Here is a 19878-nt window from a genome sequence, read left to right as displayed (position 1 = left end):
GCAGTCCTAATGAGACTTGATAAGTAGGATCAGATGGCGGGGGAGGAGGACTCCCCCTGTCAGTGGACTGGGAGAAGGAAATGGGAGTGGGAGAGGGAAGGTGCAGCTGTGAGGAGAGGAGGGAGGGCACTACTATTGAGATATAAAATGAATAAATTATAAAATACAAAAAGTCGAAAAAGAAACAATATTGAGATACCACAACAAGCCATTAATAATGTACAAAAGCCCACAACTGACCATGGCAGGTATTGATAAAGAGGAGCACAAGACTCAAAGTGCTCCCACTGCTTTGAAATACTATTGTGAAACATGGCGTTCCTTACCAAAGATACAGCAGTAATTCTCCTTGGTATTTACTCAAATTAATTACAAAGTTACGTGTTAACACTAGATCTGGAACATATGTATATATTCCAGCTTAATAGATCCTTCCCAGAACTTTAGTTTCTTTAGCAATTTAATGGACAAATAACTTACGTGCATATGAACAGTACAATACTATTGAGCCAACAATGCAGTATTATTGAGCCATGAAGGAAAACGAGGTATCAGTCTTAAAAAGGACACTTTGGGGATTTTGCGTTTTTAAAAACACAGAAATATTATGAATTTGTTTTTTGTTTTCATCCCAGGTGTGGAGAATTGAGGCTGCTTCGGAATGTGTGCAGCAGCTGACTTTGATTTGCCTCATGCTCTAGCAGAAGCATGGTTTTGACAGCTGCAGTTCTTTTCTATGATTGTGTGACATTTGGAATTCTGGGAACTTTTCAGAGGGCACATAAATGTGATTCCTCTAGAGAGGCAGAATCAGTAGTTGTTGGTCATTTAGAAAGTTTGTTCTTTCTTTGACCATGGTCAAAGAAAGAACAAAATAAAAGAAATTAGATTTGGGCATTTTCCTATTTTTCCCTTTCACCTCTATCCTTGTTTCTCTCCTATCTAGTGTTAGGGAGAATAACGGGGGTGTTGAAAGTGGTGAAGGGGGGAGGGGCAGGAAGAAAAACCCATAACATATAATAGGTGAACTACAGAGAAATCTTAATGGTGTACTGCCAAGTTATATAAAGCCAATCTTAAAACATCATATACTATTTTTTTTCCATTTATATAAAGGCAAAACTTGGAGATAATAAAAGCATTAATGGTTGATATGAGTTCAAAGAGAGAAGATCTCCAAAGAAATAACATGCTCTGTGTTAATACCATCGGCTCCTCAAAATATACCAGGGTCTGATTCCTATTTGCATTTAGCAAGAGTGGACATATTCGATGTGGGGTAGTCATAGGCTCTCTTTGTACCTCGACATACACATTTTTATACTGATTGCTGCATTAGAGACTCACAGGACTTGACTCCTTAAATTTCTCATTCTCAGGCTTTTCAATACTCCTCCCTCCCCTGTACTGAATGTCATTTTATACACGAAAAATGGTTAGTGCTCGTTTCATGAACTATCCTATTCATATTGACCATCATGCCTTCTACTTCCCATGCTCTTGACTTAAAACTTATTTTCAAATTTTTAAATACCTTGCCTCCTTTCCCTAATTTATGATGTATTTTATGTGGTATCTCCCGAGTAAAGGCTTTGAGAAACAAATCAGTTTTGCTTTGTCTTCTCTTGCAAGTACATTCCAGCTTTTCTCTAAATTATTGAGCTGTTTTGCATCTCTTTATAACTCACCTTCCCCTGAATTTCTGTTTTCTCTCTATGTATTTAATATCTGCTAAAGCATAAATGCCTTGACTCAACAATTTACCTTTCACGTAGAAGTGGAGCTTGCTCATAATAGGAACACAAATGTCTTAGAGTAGAACTGTGTGCAACCACTGAGTGTCAGGCTGTTTTTTCTGTTTTAAGAGAGCTGCTATGTGTTGTTGTTGTTGTTGTTGTTGTTGTTTTGTGGATAATTTACTGTAGCACTTGAAAATTCATAGTTTTTATGGCAAAGGGTAATATGAGTCATAAGCATTCTCTCCAATTAACATAATAAAAAGGAATTCAGCATTTTTTTCATTCATAGATATATGATTGAAACAATACATCAGTTATCGAATAAGTGGTATTATTCAAGTTGGGTTATTTTAATAATGTTAAATATTATTTTAACTACATACTGCATTACAAATTATAGTATTAGGCGTATGTATATGATTAAACACGGTGGGTTTTATAGCTAAACATTCTCTTGAAAGGCACAAATATTCCATAAGAACTGTCAATATCTCCTTTCTTAATATTTCAAACTGTTAAAAGAAATCAAAGGAAAATTAATTTGAATGTTGTCCTAAGTTAATGAAATATTTTCTATCTTCCAAGAAAATCTGTTGCTCTGATGCTCTTTCCTGGTTTACTGACATGTCACTGTTTCACGTTTAATGTTTCAGGAGGAACCCTATGTCCTGTTTAAGAAGTCTGATAAACCTCTCTACGGGAATGACCGATTTGAAGGCTACTGTATTGATCTCCTACGAGAGTTATCTACGATCCTTGGCTTTACATATGAAATTAGGCTTGTGGAGGATGGGAAGTACGGAGCCCAGGATGATGTGAATGGACAATGGAATGGAATGGTTCGTGAACTAATCGATCATGTAAGTGACTTTTCCCAATTCCTATCACTTTTTGTTTATTGTTATTTTATATTTTCAGTTAAAGAAGATATAAATAAATCTGAGAAGAATCTCTATCCTCTTTTGAGAAAGATGTCTGCAATGAATTATTTTTTATTAGGTCATTTGATCAGTGCAAATGGCTGGTGTTAATTTTTCCATTGTGATGTGATTTCACAACAGTGAACTCTTTATTTCCACGCTGCTAACCTCTTAATCAACAAAGAACAAACAATGAAATTTCTAAATTCCTTATGTTTGTATAGAATACTGTGAGATAAGATTATTGTATCTATGTGAAATGAAAAACAGAATGAAATAATCTGCAAAAACAAGAAAATAAGCACTTTAAATTGTAAGAATAGTCTTTTTTAATAAATCTGATTAGAGTTTTAAACATTCACCATTAACTTCTTTCCATTTACAAAAATAGGCATTCTTTATGAGCCAGAAAAGAACTACTTCAGAATTTCTCAGTTGACAGTTTTCAATGAATTAATTTTTAAAAGTTTTTTATGTTAGAATATAGTATTATATTTTATTTCATATATTTGTGACAATTATTTTGTTTGAGAATTTCCATGGTAAAAGGCATAATACAACTAATTATATTTAATAGGCTTATTATTAATAAAGTAAGAATTATGGAAAATATTGAAAATAATTCTCTTTTAAAAGTTTTTGTGTTGCTAAGCTTGATAGTACAGAGGTGTAATCCCAGATACGTGGGAGGGTGGGGCAGGAAAATCACAAGTTCAAGAGCAGCTCAGGTGGCTTAATGAGATCCTGTTTGAAAATAAAAAGCAAAAGAAAATTTGAGTGGAAGTGGAAGATTCCTGACCTAGCATTTAAAAGGTGTTATATTTAATTACCAATAACGAGAAACGAAAAAGCACACACACACAAAATAGCATTATGAACTGTTTTCTCAACAAAAGCTCTTAACAGTGCCAGTAAAAACTGTAGACATTTTACTAATTATTTTTATATCAGATTTTACTTTCTTTTCTTTTATTCTTTGACAGTTTCATACATACATATACCGAATTTTAGCCATATTCACTCCCTTCCTCCTCTTTGATTCCTTCCGTTTCCTATTAAAATTCTTTCTAAATACCATCCACTCTTCATTTTTTATTAAGTATTTGATCCAATGATTCTATTTAGAGTTGTTTTCATTAGCACGGATGGGGCAATATTTATTGGAGGATGGACAACTTATTGAAAAGGAAACCTCTTCCCCTGGCATTCAACCAGCTCATAGACATTCAGGGAGAAGTGGAGCCTCATGGACCAATGTTCTAACCAGTACAAAAGTTGCCTCATCACTTGCTTTCAACATTTGGCTAGTTATAGGATTTTGCATTAACCACTTTCCACTAACGTGCATGGTACTTATTAGCAGTACTTTGTTAATGTTGTGTTATTATCATATAATTGTTCTTTCCCAGAAAAGGGGTGGAGAGAATGAATTTGGCTTTGATTAGAAACTAAATGAAAATGAAAAAAAATATTAATTTATTTTGGAAACATTTTCACATTTTTCTTATTTGTTCAGCATTTCCTAAACAATATCTCATATGAGAGTTTATTTGCCAGAAATTCTGCTTAAATAGGACATTTATATTTCAAATTTGCACAAATTTTTTAGAACCTAAGTATTAGATTATATATTTGCCTTGGGGAAAATGTAAAATATTGACCTCTACTGCTATTATTCACTTAATATTTATTATCACTATCAATTACTAATAGTAACTGGGTAGTTAATTAGTGAATTAACTGAGACTATTTAAGCAAAAATTTTAATTTACAGGTTTTTATTTTTCTGAAGTTAGGGGTAGCAAATGGGCCTGGAGTTCCTCTGTGCACAGTATCAAAGATGTGGTGTCTGACTTGTACCTGCTTGTTTGTTTTCCCAAATATGGCCCAAGAAAGTTTAGATTATCCAGGCAGAAATATAGTAGTTATTCACTGACAGATTTGTGAAAGACTTCAAATCACTTTTATTGTTCTGGCCATGTTTATACACTAAATTCGGAAACAACTGTTCAATGCAGAAAAAAAAAATTGGTATTATAAGTAGTTCGGGTATGTATGTATGAAATATTTAACTCAAGCATGAGCCTATGATGCAGTGTCAGTTCTAGTAAAGAAATATAAATTTTACATGTGGAAAATTGGTTTTCAAACAGAAATCAAAGTGCTTATTCATGAAAATATGTGCTCCAACTGCCACAGTTGTTTCAAAAAGTCTTCACCATAGAAATCTGTGAGAATTCATTTATTAGAACAGTAATTTTAGGCCATAGATGCTTTAATGTATAAGTTGTCTCCATATATCTGATATCAATGCTTTTGTGATTGGGCTTTGTGGGATTTTGTCATGAAAAAATCTTAGTTTTCTTTAATTTCTTTCTTTATATATCACTTGTATCTATTTATTCAAGGACGTTATAGAGACAAAAATAGTGACTAGGAAGTAATGTTTTAGGAACACTGAAAATGGCACACAAAACAATGGGGTAGAGAACCGCAGCTGAGGACCAGTGGTGTGGATTCTGACTAGTATGCACAAGGGTCTTAGACACACACAAAGAGACACAGCACACCCATACCCCACACCTACACACATCCACCTACCTACATCCATATATACTCCCCCCACACAGTGAGGAATAAGGGAGCAATATCATTTATATTTATTTCTCAAAAAGTATTGTTTTGATATTAAGGCCACTGGTATATATTCAGGAATTTCCTTCAGTTCATTTTTGCTGTCATGACTTAATTTATTTCTCCCTGTTGACAACAGTCTACACTCACATACTGTTTACCATGACTTCTTTCTGTCTCTGTTTCCTCTTTTAGCCTTGGTTCTCTGAATTACTGCTCATATTTAAACTGAGATGATCTATCTGCATTTTTCTACATGTAGACATCCAGTTAGACCAGCACCATTTGTTGAAGATGCTTTCTGTTTTTCTTTCTTTTTTTTTAATTTTATTTTATGAATTACACTTTATTCACTTTGTATTCCCCCATAATTCTCTCCCTCCTCCCCTCCCAGTCCCATCCTCCCTCTCCCTTCTTCATGCATGCCCCTCCCCAAGTTCACTGATAAGGGAGGTCCTCCTCTCCTTCCTTCTGATCTTAGTCTATCAGATCTCATCAGGAATGGCTTCATTGTTATCTTCTGTGGCCTGGTAAGACTGCTCCCCCCTCAGGGGAAGGTGATCAAAGAGCAGTCCAATCAGATTATGTCAGAGGCAGTCCCTCTTCCCATTACTATGTAACCCACTTGAACACTCAACTGCCATGGGTTACATCTGTGCAGGGGTTCTAGGTTATCTCCATGCATGGTACTTGGTTGGAGTATGAATCTCTGGGAAGACCCCTGTGTTCAAATTTTCTGGTTCTGTTGCTCTCCTTGTGTGGTTGCTATCCTCTCCAGATGTTACTATTTCCCACTTCTTACATAAAATTCCATGCACTCTGCCCAACAGTTGGCCATAAGTCTCAGCATCTGCTTTGATAGTCTGCAGGGCAGAGCCTTTCAGAGGCCCTCTGTGGCAGGTTTCTAGGTTGTTTCCTGTTTTCTTTTTCTTCTGATGTCCATCCTCTTTGCCTTTTCGGATGGGGATTGAGCATTTTAGTCAGGGTCTTCTCTCTTGATTAGTTTCTTTAGATGTACAGATTTTAGTAGGTTTATCTTATGTTATATGTCTATATGAGTGAGTATATACAGTGTGTGTCTTTCTGTTTCTGGGACAGCTCACTCAGGATGATCCCTTCCAGGTCCCACCAATTACCTGCAAATTTCATGATTTCTTTATTTTTCATTGCAGAGTAATACTCCATTTTGTAGATATACCACAATTTCTGCATCCATTCTTCAGTTGAGGGGCATGGTTTTGCTTCTTTGTCAAAAATCAAGTATCCGCAGGTGTGTGGATTTATTTCTGTGTCTTCTATTCAATTCCATTGATCCATCATTCTGTTTCTATGTCAGTATCATGCAGTCTTTATAACTATTACTCTGTAATGCAGCTTGAGATCAGGGATGAAGATACCTCCAGACGATCTGTTATTGTACAGGATCATTTTGGCAATTATGTTTTGTTTTGTTTTGTTTTGTTTTCCATATGAAGTTGAGAATTTTTCTTTCAAGGTCTATAAAGAATAGTTTTGGTATTTTTATAGGAATTGCATTGAATCTGTAGATTGCTTTTGGCAGAATGGCCATTTTCACTATTTTAATCCTGACAAGCCATGAACATGGGAGATCTTTCTGTCTTCTGATATCTTCTTCAATCTTTCATAAGAGAGTCGAAGTTTTTTTTTTTTGTTTTTTTGTTTGTTTGTTTGTTTGTTTTTCAAACAGGTCTTTCACTTGCTTGGTTAGAGTCACACCAAGATACTTTATGTTATTTGTGGCTATTGTGAAAGGTGTTTTTTCCCTAATTTCCTTCTCTGCCCTTTTGTCTTTTGTATACAGGAGGGCTACTGATTTTTTTGAGTTAATTTTCTGTCCAGCCACTTGGCTGAAGGTGTTTATCACATGAAGTAGTTCTCTGGTTGAGTTTTTGGGGTCACTCATGTATACCATCATATCATCTGCAAATAGTGATACTTTGACTTCTTCCTTTCTGATTTGTGTCCCCTTGATCTCCTTTAGTTGTCTTATTTTTCTAGCCATATTTATCACCTTGAACAAAACTAAAGTCCAAGTGGATTAAAGACCTCAACATAAAACCAGACATACTAAATCTGTTAGAAGAAAAAGTAGGGAAGAGCCTTGAACTCATTGGCAAAGGAGAAAACTTCCTGAACAGAATACCAACAGCACAGGCTCTAAGAGCAACAATCAATAAATGGGACCTCATGAAACTGAAAAGATTCAGTAAAGCAGAGGACACCATCATCAAAACAAAGCGACTGCCTACAGACTGGGAAAGGAGCTTCACCAACCCTATATCTGACAGAGGCCTATTATTCAGAATATATAAAAAACACATCAAGTTAAAAAGCAACAAAGCAAGTAATCCAATTAAAAAATGGGGTACATAGCTAACAGAGAATTCTCAATAGAGGAATATTGAACATCAGAGAAACACCCAAAGAAATGCTCACATCCTTAGTTATCAGGGAAATACAAATCAAAATGACTCTGAGATTTCACCTTACATCCATCAGCATGGCTAAGATCAAAACCTCAAGTGACAACACATGCTGGAGAGGATGTGGAGAAAGGGAACACTCCTCCATTGCTGGTAGAATGAAAACTTGTACAACCATTGGAATTTACTCTGGCGCTTTCTCAGATAATTAGGAATAGTGCTTCCTTTTTTAATTAAATTTTTATTTTTTTATATTAATTACAGTTTATTAACTTTGTGTCCCAACTGTAGCCTCCTCCCTCATACCTTCCCAACCCCACATTCCCTCCCTCATCTCCTCCCTGTTCCTCTCTAATTCCACTGATAGGGAAGGTTCTTTTCCCCTTCCATCTGACCCTAGCTAATCAGCTCTCTTTAGAACTGGCTGCAGTGTCCTCCTCTTTGGCCTACCAAGACTGCTCTTTCCTCCAAGCTTGGAGGGTGGGAAACAAGGTCAAAGAGCCAGCCATTGAGTTCATGTCAGAAACAGTCCCTGTTCCCCTTACTAGGGAACCGACTTGTATACTGAGCTAACATGGGCTACATCTGAGCAGGGTTTCTAGGTTAAGATCTCTCTGTACGTGGAATACTGGCATTTATATCATGGACACAATTAACAGAAATCTAATTGAATTTAAGGTAAACTTAACATGTGTGTCTCTGTGTCTGTGTGAGTGTCTTAGTTACTGGTCAATTGCTGTGAAGAGACAACATGATCATGGCAACAATTATAAAAGATAGCATTTTTATTGAGAATTGCTTACTTTTCCAGAGGTTTAGTCCACTATTATTATGCTGAGAAGCTTGTTGGCCCACAGGCACACATGGTGCTGGAGATATACTGAGAGTTCTACATCTGGATCCATAGGCAAAAGGAAGAGAGAACTACTTGGCTGGCTGTGTGTTTCATATACATACACACATATACAAAATGTTGGATGTCTGTATCAAGTAATATATTAAATATTAAATATTATGAGTTACAAATATGGAATAGTGCTTCCTCAAGATACAGCAGTGCCACTTCTAGGAATATATCAAAATGTGCTCAAGTATACAACAAGAACATTTTCTCAACCATGTTCATAGCATCTTTATCTGTACTAGCTAGATTCTGGACACAATTCAGATGTCGCTCAACTGAGGAACTGACAGAATTTGTGGCACATTTACACAATGGAATACTACTCAGCAATTAAAAACAAGGAAATAATGAAATTTGCAAGCAAATAGTGGGAACAGAAAAGATCATCCTGTGTGAGGTGTCCCTGAAGCAGAAAGACGCATATGGCATATACTCACTTATAAGTGGATATTAGACGTATAATATAGGATAAACATACTAAAATCTGTACACCTAAAGAAGCCAAGCAAGAAGGAGGATCCTGGGTAAGATGCTTAATTCTTATTCAGAAAGGCAAAGAGTATGGACATCAGAAGAGGGAGAAAACAGGGAACAGGACAGGAGCGTACCACAGAGGGCCTCTGAAAGACTACCCAGCAGTGTATCAAAGCAGATACTGAGACTCATAGCCAAACTCTGGGCAGAGTGCAGGGAATCTTATGAAAAAAAAGGGAGATAGAAAGACCTGGAGGGGACAAGAGCTCCACAAGGAGAGCAACAGATCCAAGAAATCTGGGCCCAGGGGACTTTTCTGAGATTGATACTCCAACCAAGGACCATGAATGAAAATTAGAACCCTTGCACAGATATAGCACATAGCAGGTCAGTATCCAAGTGGGTTCCCTAGTAATGGGAAACGGAACTCTCTCTGACATGAACTCTGTGGCTGGCTCTTTGATCACCTCCCCCTCAGTGGGGAGCAACCTAAGAGGCCACAGAGGAAGACAATGCATCCAATTCTGATGAGATCTGATAGGCTAGGCCCATATGGAAGGGGAGGAAGACCTCCTCTATCAGTAGACTTCGTAAGGGTCATGGGAGAAGATGAGGGAGGAAGGGTGGGATTATGAAGAGATGAGGGAGGTGGTTATAGCTGGGGTACAAAGTGAATAAACTAAGTAATATGAAAACTTTTTAAAAAAATTAAGATATAAAAAATAATAAACTGAGATGATCATAGTGAACATTTATTTTCTTTCTAAAACCCCATCATAGTGTTCATGTTTGTAAATATGCCCCTTTCTACCTAATTTAGTAATTTATGCTGGTAACAATACCAACATCATGAACTTCCCTTTGCCTATTTTTCTTGCATCTGGTTATACTGTGGCTCCATTACCATTTTCAAACTGACCTTTCACCATTACCTATCTTCAGCCCTTAGTTGTACATGTATCTTGCATTGTACAACACGTATCTAACAACTGTGGTAATCTACAATTGCTTCACTTCTCATAGCTATCTCACAAGTGTCCCAAAGGCAGCATGTCTCAAGCAGAATCCATCACTTGTCTTTCCTGTTCCTGTTCTCTTTGAAGCCTTCTCCCTGCTTGGGCATGTTATAACAATTCAATACATTTTTCCAACCCCAAATTTATTATTTTTAAATTATTTCTCAATTCCTCATAGCTTATTCAACATGTTTCTTAAGTAACTCAGAAATCTGTCCAACCCTGTCAATGTTAATATTTCAGCATGATGTTATTTTTCTTCTAATCCATCATCTATATTGTGTTCTGTTAGAGCCTTGTTACAGAAAGAGAAATTTTATTAGGTCTACAATTTTTTTTAAAGTTTTCAAGAATTTACAATGCTCTGAAGATACATGGCCACAATAATATATTTTGAAGCCCTGAAAAAAATCAAAGTGCAGTTTATTCTAAAAATAATAACACATTACATTTTTTAGTCATTCTCCATCTATTCCCAAACTTTTTCATTGCCTTCTGTGTTACGTGGCTCTTCTATAAGAACTGAGTCAATAAGGCTTCTTGGCTATAAGTCCATGGAGGAGGGAAAATGAGGACATAGTTTTTATTTTCCTCCTTCCTTTTTGAAATGCTGCTTCATTATTGTTGTGTTGATACATTGGATGCCATAGTTCCTAATACTGATGCCAGATAATACGCAAGGCTTTTCTTGTTCTGTTTGTTGGACTGTTCCCTACAGTTCATTGTTAGATTCCTACTGCTACTAGCGTCAACCATATCTTATTATTTATATGATTACTTTCTCAATGATCGCCATGCTATGAATGACTCTAACACCTACTCCTTCTGACAGGGCACCACTGAGCACTGGATAGAAATATATTTCAGTCTCTATCTTGGAAGTTTCTGAAACTGGAATTCTGGAGCAGGGCCAGAAAGCTCATTCAGCTAGTTCAGTGAGTGACTGAGTTCCCTGGGGTGGCAGAATCAGTGTTATCACCTCATGCTCTCATTATTTACTGTAACTAGTTCAAGGTAAGACAACTCCTTCTCAGTTGCTTCTCCTTGTGTGTATTCTCTAGGCCTCTTGAGATCTAAATTGACCTGTCTTTGTATTTCCATCTTTTCTGATATTTCCAGCTGTAAGCATATAGATTGATACTCCTTTTTCCCCCCTTTTTTTTCTGTTTTCCTTTTAATTTTCACAATTTATTCATTTTATATCCTGGCTGTAGTCCACTCCTTCATCTCATCCTGGGCCCACCATCCCTCTCTCTTCCCCCCTATCCCTTTCCCCTAGTCCACTGAGAGGAGGGTCCTCCTCCCCTGCCATTGGATCCTATCTTACCAAGTATCATCAGGACTGCCTGCATCCTCTTCCTTTGTGGCCTGGCAAGGTTGCATCACCAGGGTGAAGTGATCAAAGAGAAGTTCATGTCAGAGACAGCCCCTGCTCCCTTTACTTGGGAACCCACAGGGAAATGGAGCTACCTGTGGGCTACATCTGAGGAGAGGGTCTAGGTCCTATCCATGCATGGTCCTTTGTTGATACATCAGTCTCTGCAGCCTGCCCTGGGTTCAGATTTGTTGGCTTTGTTGGTGTCCTTGTGGGGCTTCATCACTTCTAGGTCCCTTTATAACCCAGTCTTCCATAAGACTCCCTGCATTCTGCCCAAAGTTTGGCTGTGAATCTTTGTATTGCTTCATTCCCCTGCTGGGTGGAGTCTTTCAGAGGGACATTTATGTTAAGCTCCTGTCCTGTTCTCACTTTTCTGCCTTTTCCAGTGTCTATCCTGTGTGCTTTAAGTATGAGAAATAAGCATCCTCCCCAGGATCTTCCTTGTTGTTTAGCTTATTTAGGTCTGTTGTTTTATATAGTTATCCTATATTGTATGGCTAATATCTGTTTATAAGTGAATATATATAATAAGTATTTTTCTGGTTGTGGGTTATATAACTCAGGATGATATTCTAATTCTATCCACTTGCCTGCAAATTTTATGATTTCCCTGTTTTTAATTGCTGAGAAGTATTCCATTGTATAAATGTACCACAATCCAGATTCTGGCTATTATTAATAAAGCTGCTATGAAAATAGTAAAGCAAATGTCCCTGTTTTATGGTTGATCAACTTCTGGGTATATGCCCAGGAGTGGTAAAGCTGGATCTTGAGGTAATACTATTCCCAATTTTCTTAGAAAGCACCAGATTGATTTCTAAAGTGGTTGTACAATTTTGCACTACCACCAGTGATGGAGGAGTGATCTCCTTCCTCCACATCCTCTCCAGCATGTGTTGTCACTTGAGTTTTTGATCTTATCCATTCTGATGAGTGTAAGATGGAATCTCATGGTCATTTTGATGTGTATTTCCCTGATGATTAAGGACACTGAACATTTCTTTAAGTGTTTCTCTGCCATTTGATAGTTTTCTGTTTAGATTTTTTGTCGTTTTTTAGCTCTGTACTTCATTTTTAATTGGATTATTTGGTTTGTTGCTATTTAATTTCTTGAGCCCTTTATGTATTTTGATATTAGCCCTCAGGTGTAAGGTTGATGAAAGTCTTTTCCCAGTCTGTAAGCTGTTGTTCTATTGACATTGTCCTTTGTTTACAGAAGCTTTTCAGTTTCATGAGATCCCATTTATTAATTGTTAATCTTAAAGCCTGGGCTGTTGGTGTTCTGTTCACACAGTTGTTTCCTGTGCTAAAGAGATAAACACTGCTCCCCACTTTTGCTTCTAACAGATTTTGTGTATCTGGTTTCATGTTGAGGTCTTTGATTTTAATTTTGTGAACTTTAATTTTGTGCAGGGTGATAAATATGGATCTAAATATGGATAAAAATAGACCTGTGAGCTCAGATGTCCTGGTGGTCTCCTTAGGGAGAAGGTTTGAGTCTTGGAGCAGCATCTGGGGTTGCCTTCTTGGGTCCTGAGCATCAGGTGTCCTGAGTTTGGAGCACTCCCCCCCATACACACACACCTTCCACAGAAGGTTGGCTTGTGCTATTGGCCTAGGGCTGTGGTAGGGTAAGGAAGGTGGTATTCCTGGTACTACCTGGGTGGCCTGAAAATGGACCCTTGCATTTCCCTGTAGGTTCTCCTCTCATCTGAGAAACATAGGAGTCAGTGTTTTGGGGTCCACAATATGGCTTGCTGATCACTCTGCTCTCACTGCTGAGCTGCTCTTGGTAACTTGTGTGGTTGACACCACTGTCTGTCTTGGATCTCCTGATATTATTTTGATGTCTTTTTTAAATATTAATCACAGTTTATTTACTTCATGTAGCCCCCTCCCTCATTCCCTACCAATCTCACCGTTCCTCCCTCATCTCCTCCCTGCCCCTTTCTATGTCCACTGGTAGGAGAGGTCCTCCTCTCCTTTCATCTGACCCTAGCTTATAAGATTATATTCAGGACTGGCTGCAATGTCCTCCTCTGTGGCCCAGCAAGGCTGCCCCTTCCTCAGGAGGTGTGTGTGTGTGTGGGGGGAAGGGATCAAAGAGCCAGCCATTGAGTTCATGTCAGAAATAGTCCTTGTTCCCCTTACTAGGGTCCCCACTTGGATACCGAGCTACCATGGGCTACATCTGAGCAGAGGTTCTAGGTTATATCCATACATGGTCCTTGGTTGGAGAAACAGTCTCATGAAAGACCCCTGTGCCCTGATATATTTGTTCCTTGTGGAGCTCCTATCCTCTCCAGGTCATACTAACTCCCCCTTTTATTGTAAGATTCCCTGCACTCTGCCAAAGGTTTAGTTATGAATCTCAGCATCTGCTTTGATACACCGCTAGGTAGAGTCTTTCAGAGGCCCTCTGCGGTAGGCTCCTGTCCTGTTTCTTGTTTTCTCCTACTTCCAATGTTCATCCCATTTGTCTAAGTGAGGATTGATCATCTTACCCCAGGTCCTCTTTCTTATTTATCTTCTTTAGGTGTGCAGATTTTAACATGTTTATCCTATGTTATAGGTCTAGTACCCACTTATAAGGGAGTATCTACCGTGTGTGTCTTTCTGCTCCTGGGACACCTCACTCATTAACGTAAGCCAGTTCTCTGTGGACGCGGCTGTCATTAACGTAAGCCAGTTCTCTGTGGACGCGGCTGTCATTAACGTAAGCCAGTTCTCTGTGGACGCGGCTGTCATTAACGTAAGCCAGTTCTCTGTGGACGCGGCTGTCATTATTCCCTTCAATTCATGTCCTCTGAAACACATTCTTTAACTTCAGAAATACTCTCTAGCAGCATTGTTACTCTCCAGAAAGGCAAATGTGTAATATTTCCACACTTCTTTTCATGCATAACACATAGCACATGTTGTTTACTTGGTGTTTTACTCACACTGGCTTAATAGGTGTTTTATTTGAAAATATCATACTTGAAAATATGTCAAATAAAATATATCTCATCTCAAAATGTTTTACTTGAAAAAATGTACATAATATGCACAAAGCTAATATTAAAGCCCCGACTCTATCAAGTGCTTCTCAGTTAAAGCATCCCTAGATACAAGGTTTTGATGTAGCCTAATGGGTAGCTCAGTCTCCATGAAGGTCCCCTAGTATGGAAAGCAGGGGAAGTCTCTGACATGAACTCAGTGACCAACTCTTTGATCACCTCCACCTGACAGGGTGGCCTTACTAGGCCTCAGAGAAAGAGGATATATACAGTCCTCATGAACTCTGATAGGCTAGGGTCAGATAGCAGTAGAGGAGGACCTCCCCTATTACTGGACTAGGGGAGAAACATGGGGGGAAAGATGGAGTGGGGGTGGGACTCAAAGGCTCTGAGGAAAGGACCTACAGCCTAGATACCAAGTGAATAAATTGTAACAAATAATAATAAAAAATAAAATTTAACAATAAGGTGGATATGGAGTTAAACATATGTAATCCTAGTTAAATATGGATCAGAGACAGTAGAGTTTCAAGCCTGAGGCCATCCTAAACAGTAAAATGGGACCAGATCTATCTCAAAAGAAACAACAAAAATAAAAGTGTATTCTTAAATGCAAGTCTTTTTTAAGCTTTAGTCAATTATCTACTGATACGGTCATTACTCACCACCTCTTCACACGATGGTAAAAATGTCCATGGTTGTCCTAAGTTATTGGTTATCAACTACAAGTCATTTGAAGTCTTTCTCTGGGGTCATTAGGCAAAGTCCAGAGAGTTTTGCTGTTCCTGAGTTCAACATAATTTTAAACCTCTAAAAAGATAACCCTTTACAGTACCAAAATACTTTCAGGAAATGTCAGTGCTGAAGTAGATATAGTGCTATAGGTTGACCTCATTCTTTTAGTTCCCATTTAGAAAGACAGAAGTCCCTTCCTCACGTTTTCAGCAAAATCACAGTGGTGGGATAAATCACCTGACCCATCTTAGAACATGTACACATTTAGAACTAATCCTCGGGCTGGTTTTCGAGAGAAAAACCTGAATAGCCATTCCATTTCAGGAACTGTGGGATCAGTCAGGTCATGTATATCACACGTGCTATAATTTTGTGAACGCCAGTGTGCACACTTAACATTTATTTCACAAAGGTTCTTTTCCAGACTCCTAAAGTGTATTGCTACGTTTGGCAGGGAATGTTTAATTAAAATGGATATTACAGAAAGATTTAAAAGAAAGTAAAAGGTTAGACAATTTTCAAAAGTGTAAGTAGGGAAACCTGTAATTAAAAGAAAGAAAACCATCCAAAAATTTCCCACTTATATAACATGTATTCTAGAAATATAATTAAATATAAAATATTCTTCCAATTTATAAAACCTCTCCACAAATGCAAATGATATAAATTTTATTATTGGATAAGCAATTGAAAAAAATGTGATGATTATCACTAGCAATCAGCCAAGTGGTTTGAAAGACAGAGAGCATCTTCAGTCTTTCACAGAGCCAAAAAGTTCTGTGGTGATTTGAATGATGTGTATCACATAATTAAGTAGAAGCTCCACTTCTTGGGGTTGCTGTTAGAGAAATGTGTGACGTGGAGCCTTGTTGGAGGAAATACAGCTTGAGTGTTTAGAGTCTAACAGCATTTCCAGTTGGTGCTGTGCTTTGTGCTTGCTGTTGAAGATGTGATGTCTCAGGTTCCTTATTTAGCTTCCCCCTGCCATGACTCCCAACAATGATGAATTCTCCATCCAGAAATATTAGTCATAACAAACTCTTTCATAAGTCACTTTGGTCATTGTTGTTATCACAGCAACAGAAATGTAACTAATACAGATGTGTTGCAGATATGGTCTCAAAATAATCTTTGTATTTATTATTCTCTAGGTGATTACATTTGGCTAATAACGACTTGTTCTAAATTAAGTTAGTAACCGTCTATGTTAGGTACCGATTTTATCCAAAGAGAAAATAAGTCAAAAACTTTATGGCAGGTAGTAGTTTTACAACTTGGAGTCAGTTGGAAGTTAAGTTCTTAGCTCCAACAGATACTTGGATATAGGACCTTATCTTTATTCAAGATAATATTTACAAGACACATTTACATGTCCTTGAAAAAGACAATTCCTCATCTTAAAGATCTCAAGATAATCAAACACTACACGGGTGTACCACACAAACACACATACACCCACACTCCCCACAATCCCACAAACATGCTTCAGAGAGAAAGAGAGAGACAGAGAGACAGAGGCAGAGAAAAGACTTAACCACTTATCAAAGCAACAACAGTGAGTTTCTAGAGCCACGCGTCTCCTCTGGTATTGGCTTTTGACTAGGTTTATAGCACCAAGCATAAAACCATTGTGTAAAGCAGACCTTATATCCAATGAGGACATGTGTGATTCCTCCTCCTCAATGTCATGTTGCTTTGTACTCGTGAGTATACTTTGCCAGCAGGTCAGTATGAGAACATGCAGGGTCCAATGCTGGGTAAGATCATTGCTGACTTTACTCTCCCAAAACAAAATAGCACTTCTGGTTCTGTGTAAGCTTCCCAGTCTGTAGTTTCCTGGTCAGCTCTCGATTGGTTTCTCTGAGCCCTTCATCTAATGTTAGTGATAACTTCAGCAACAGAATCTCATCATTCAGTGTGATAGTACTGAACATAGCACTGCCATATGATGATAGTGTCATCATTCCGTGATGATAGTCAATAACAACAACGGCAGTAGTTCTGTTTTGAGTGTTGTCGGGGAGTTCCTGGCCAAAAACTGATATGAAGGCACCCATGACATCTTCATTTAATAGCACTTGTTTTTTGGGGGAGCAACTTTCTCCACCCACATGGGGAAGTTCTAGTCAAACTCCATATTACGTGTTGGGTTTTTTTTAAATTAGCTTGCAAATGAGTGGATTTTGCAAGGGTTTCTGACCCACCACCCTATATTCTTTCCTCTCCGCAATTTCTTTATTACCACTTAAACTTATCCCTCCAGTTTAATGACGCTATTTGCCGTATTTAAATATCTTTATTCTTGTTGTCCTTATAGTTTTTTCATGTGTCCTTTATCTTGATAAAGCCTTCCATCAACACCTCAATTCCTTATTACTCACCTCCATCCATTCTTGAACCTTTCCTGCTTTAATATTATCCTCTACATTTTAAATTTATTAAAATATCTCCATATATTTTGATCAGATTCTTCCCCTCACCAATTTCTCCCTGGTCCTCCCCCATTTCTACCAACATAACTTCTTACTCTCTTAAAAAAAAAACACTGAAAGAAGGGCAAAAAATAACAAAACAATACAAAACAAAAAGTCTATAACTAATACGGAGTTTATTATGAGTTGTCCAATTATTCCTGACTGTAGCGACTTTTCTAGAGTATGTTTGATCATACCCACTGTCATTCCACTGGAGAAAAACATATTTATTTTTCCAGCAGGTGTCTACTGCAGAGACCTTCTTGATTAGGGGTGAGGATTTGTGTTCACTCTTCACCTATGTGCTGGGATTTTTTGTAATCTATATTTTGCTATGCTCCTTCCTTCAAGTTGTCAACCTTCTGTGGTCTTTTTCTAATTTTCTGACTTCTATACACACACTAGTTTAAGATGGAAGAATATCTGGTCAAGAACCACATATGAGAAAGGAAATGCAGCAATTGTCTTACTGAGTCAGGGTGAACCTCCCACCATCCTTGGGTATGGAAACATCACAGAAGGGGAATGGAAACATAGTAAATGGAGAGGAGAGTTTTGAAGTGCAGACTTCTGGACAATATATGGTTGATATATACCTTGGCTCAGAGCAAATGAGGTTATATGCATAAATTCTGCATAAAGTCAAACTGGTCAATATTCCAGAAAGGATGAAAGAAGGCACCCCAATGTCCCAATCCCATTGAAAGAGTTACAGAATGTTGAATAGGAAGTTGCTTAGGGAGAGAAAGTCACTTCTGTTTTTAGTAACTAGTAGGTTGGTCACATCCCATTGAATGGACACATACCCAGGAACATATAGATAGTATTAAATAATTTTTTTTCATCCTAGTACCCCAAGGTAATGTCTGTCTTTGATGGTAAACTGTATTTCTTGGATGCAGCAGAAACACATGTCTGGTTTTTACATCATTCTCATAGCCCATGTCATTTTATTGAACAGTTGGCAATATTGATGTTGACAGATATTAATGAGCAGTATATTTTGATATCTGCTCTTTTTTGTTGTTGTTGATTTATATTGTATGGTGTGTATGTGTGTGGTATATGTATCTATGTGTATGTGTGTATGTGTTTCCTGCCTTGATTTGCTCATCTGGGACTATTTATTCCTTGGATAATCTTTAATATACTGCTCTCTTTAGCTTGGAATTTTCCTTCAAGTAATACTGTTTGGCAGAATTTATAGACAGATATTGCTTAAATTTGATTTTGTTATGAATGTCTTATTTTCTCTACCTATTGAAATTGAATGTTTTCCTGGTTATAATATTCTGGGCTTGCATCAGGATATATGGCTTTTAGTCTTTTCACTGAGAAGTCAGGTGTAATTCTAATAGATATGTCATTATTATATTACTTAGTCTTTTCCCTTTATGTCAAATTTGAATTACTAATAATTAATAAAAGATGCATTTTCTTAGCTTAAATACTTGAAAAGCTTAATCTATCTTTTCTGAAATATTGAGTTATATAAAATAAAAATTTTGTTTAGTACACTGAAAACATGTTTATTGCATATTCCCATAGTAAATAATTCAAGGAGCAAACAGCACATTTAATTTTTCTTTGAAAGATTATCTGTTATTTAAAGCATTTAAAGTATAGGAGTCCTTTTCATAATGTTAAACAGTTTCTTAAAGATGTATCATGATTGGTGACTTTGGCTATTTAGTTTGAAATCTCTTTAGTGGGCTATAAAAACCTGATGATTTTCGTAGGCCATCAGACTTTTTAGAATATAAATTAGGATACTATTTTTTTCTCTGAAATCACTACACCCATGTTCCTTTGGTTTAAACAGTATTCTCCCTAGCATTCTTCTTTCTAATATATTAAAAATAATATATTGGGCCCATGAATAACACAGTGCTGGAAATGCAAAACATTCAACAATATTTATTAAAAGAATGACAAAAGTGTCTATCATATAACACAGCAAATGTTAAGGTCTAACATTGTACTCCAAATGCTTTTGTAGTCATGTTCTCTCCTATTAGTCTCATGTTGTTTTCCAATGAAAGCGTTTATTAAAGGACCAAGCAAAGAACTAAATGCCACCATAACTTCTTCTTGAAATTAGAGCATCATAACTTTTGCTGTAGTATTTTTTTGAAGCAACTACTCAAGTTTTCTTCACTCC

General features: G+C 37.3%; 1 protein-coding gene across 7 annotated transcripts in view; it reads left to right on the top strand.

Moving 5' to 3' along the window:
- Grik2 (glutamate ionotropic receptor kainate type subunit 2) overlaps positions 1-19878 on the top strand; it is a 657687-nt gene that overhangs the window by 444452 nt on the left and 193357 nt on the right. For all 7 annotated transcript variants that reach the window (XM_060373546.1, XM_060373542.1, XM_060373543.1 and 4 more), the window contains one exon: positions 2393-2599. In XM_060373546.1, the coding sequence (XP_060229529.1) occupies positions 2393-2599 (207 nt within the window). The remainder of the gene's footprint in view (positions 1-2392; positions 2600-19878) is intronic.

Source organism: Meriones unguiculatus, chromosome 20, assembly GCF_030254825.1.
Source record: "Meriones unguiculatus strain TT.TT164.6M chromosome 20, Bangor_MerUng_6.1, whole genome shotgun sequence".
NCBI lineage: Eukaryota > Metazoa > Chordata > Mammalia > Rodentia > Muridae > Meriones > Meriones unguiculatus.
Note: the sequence above shows the minus strand (reverse complement) of the source record. Positions and strands in the feature narration are given on the sequence as shown.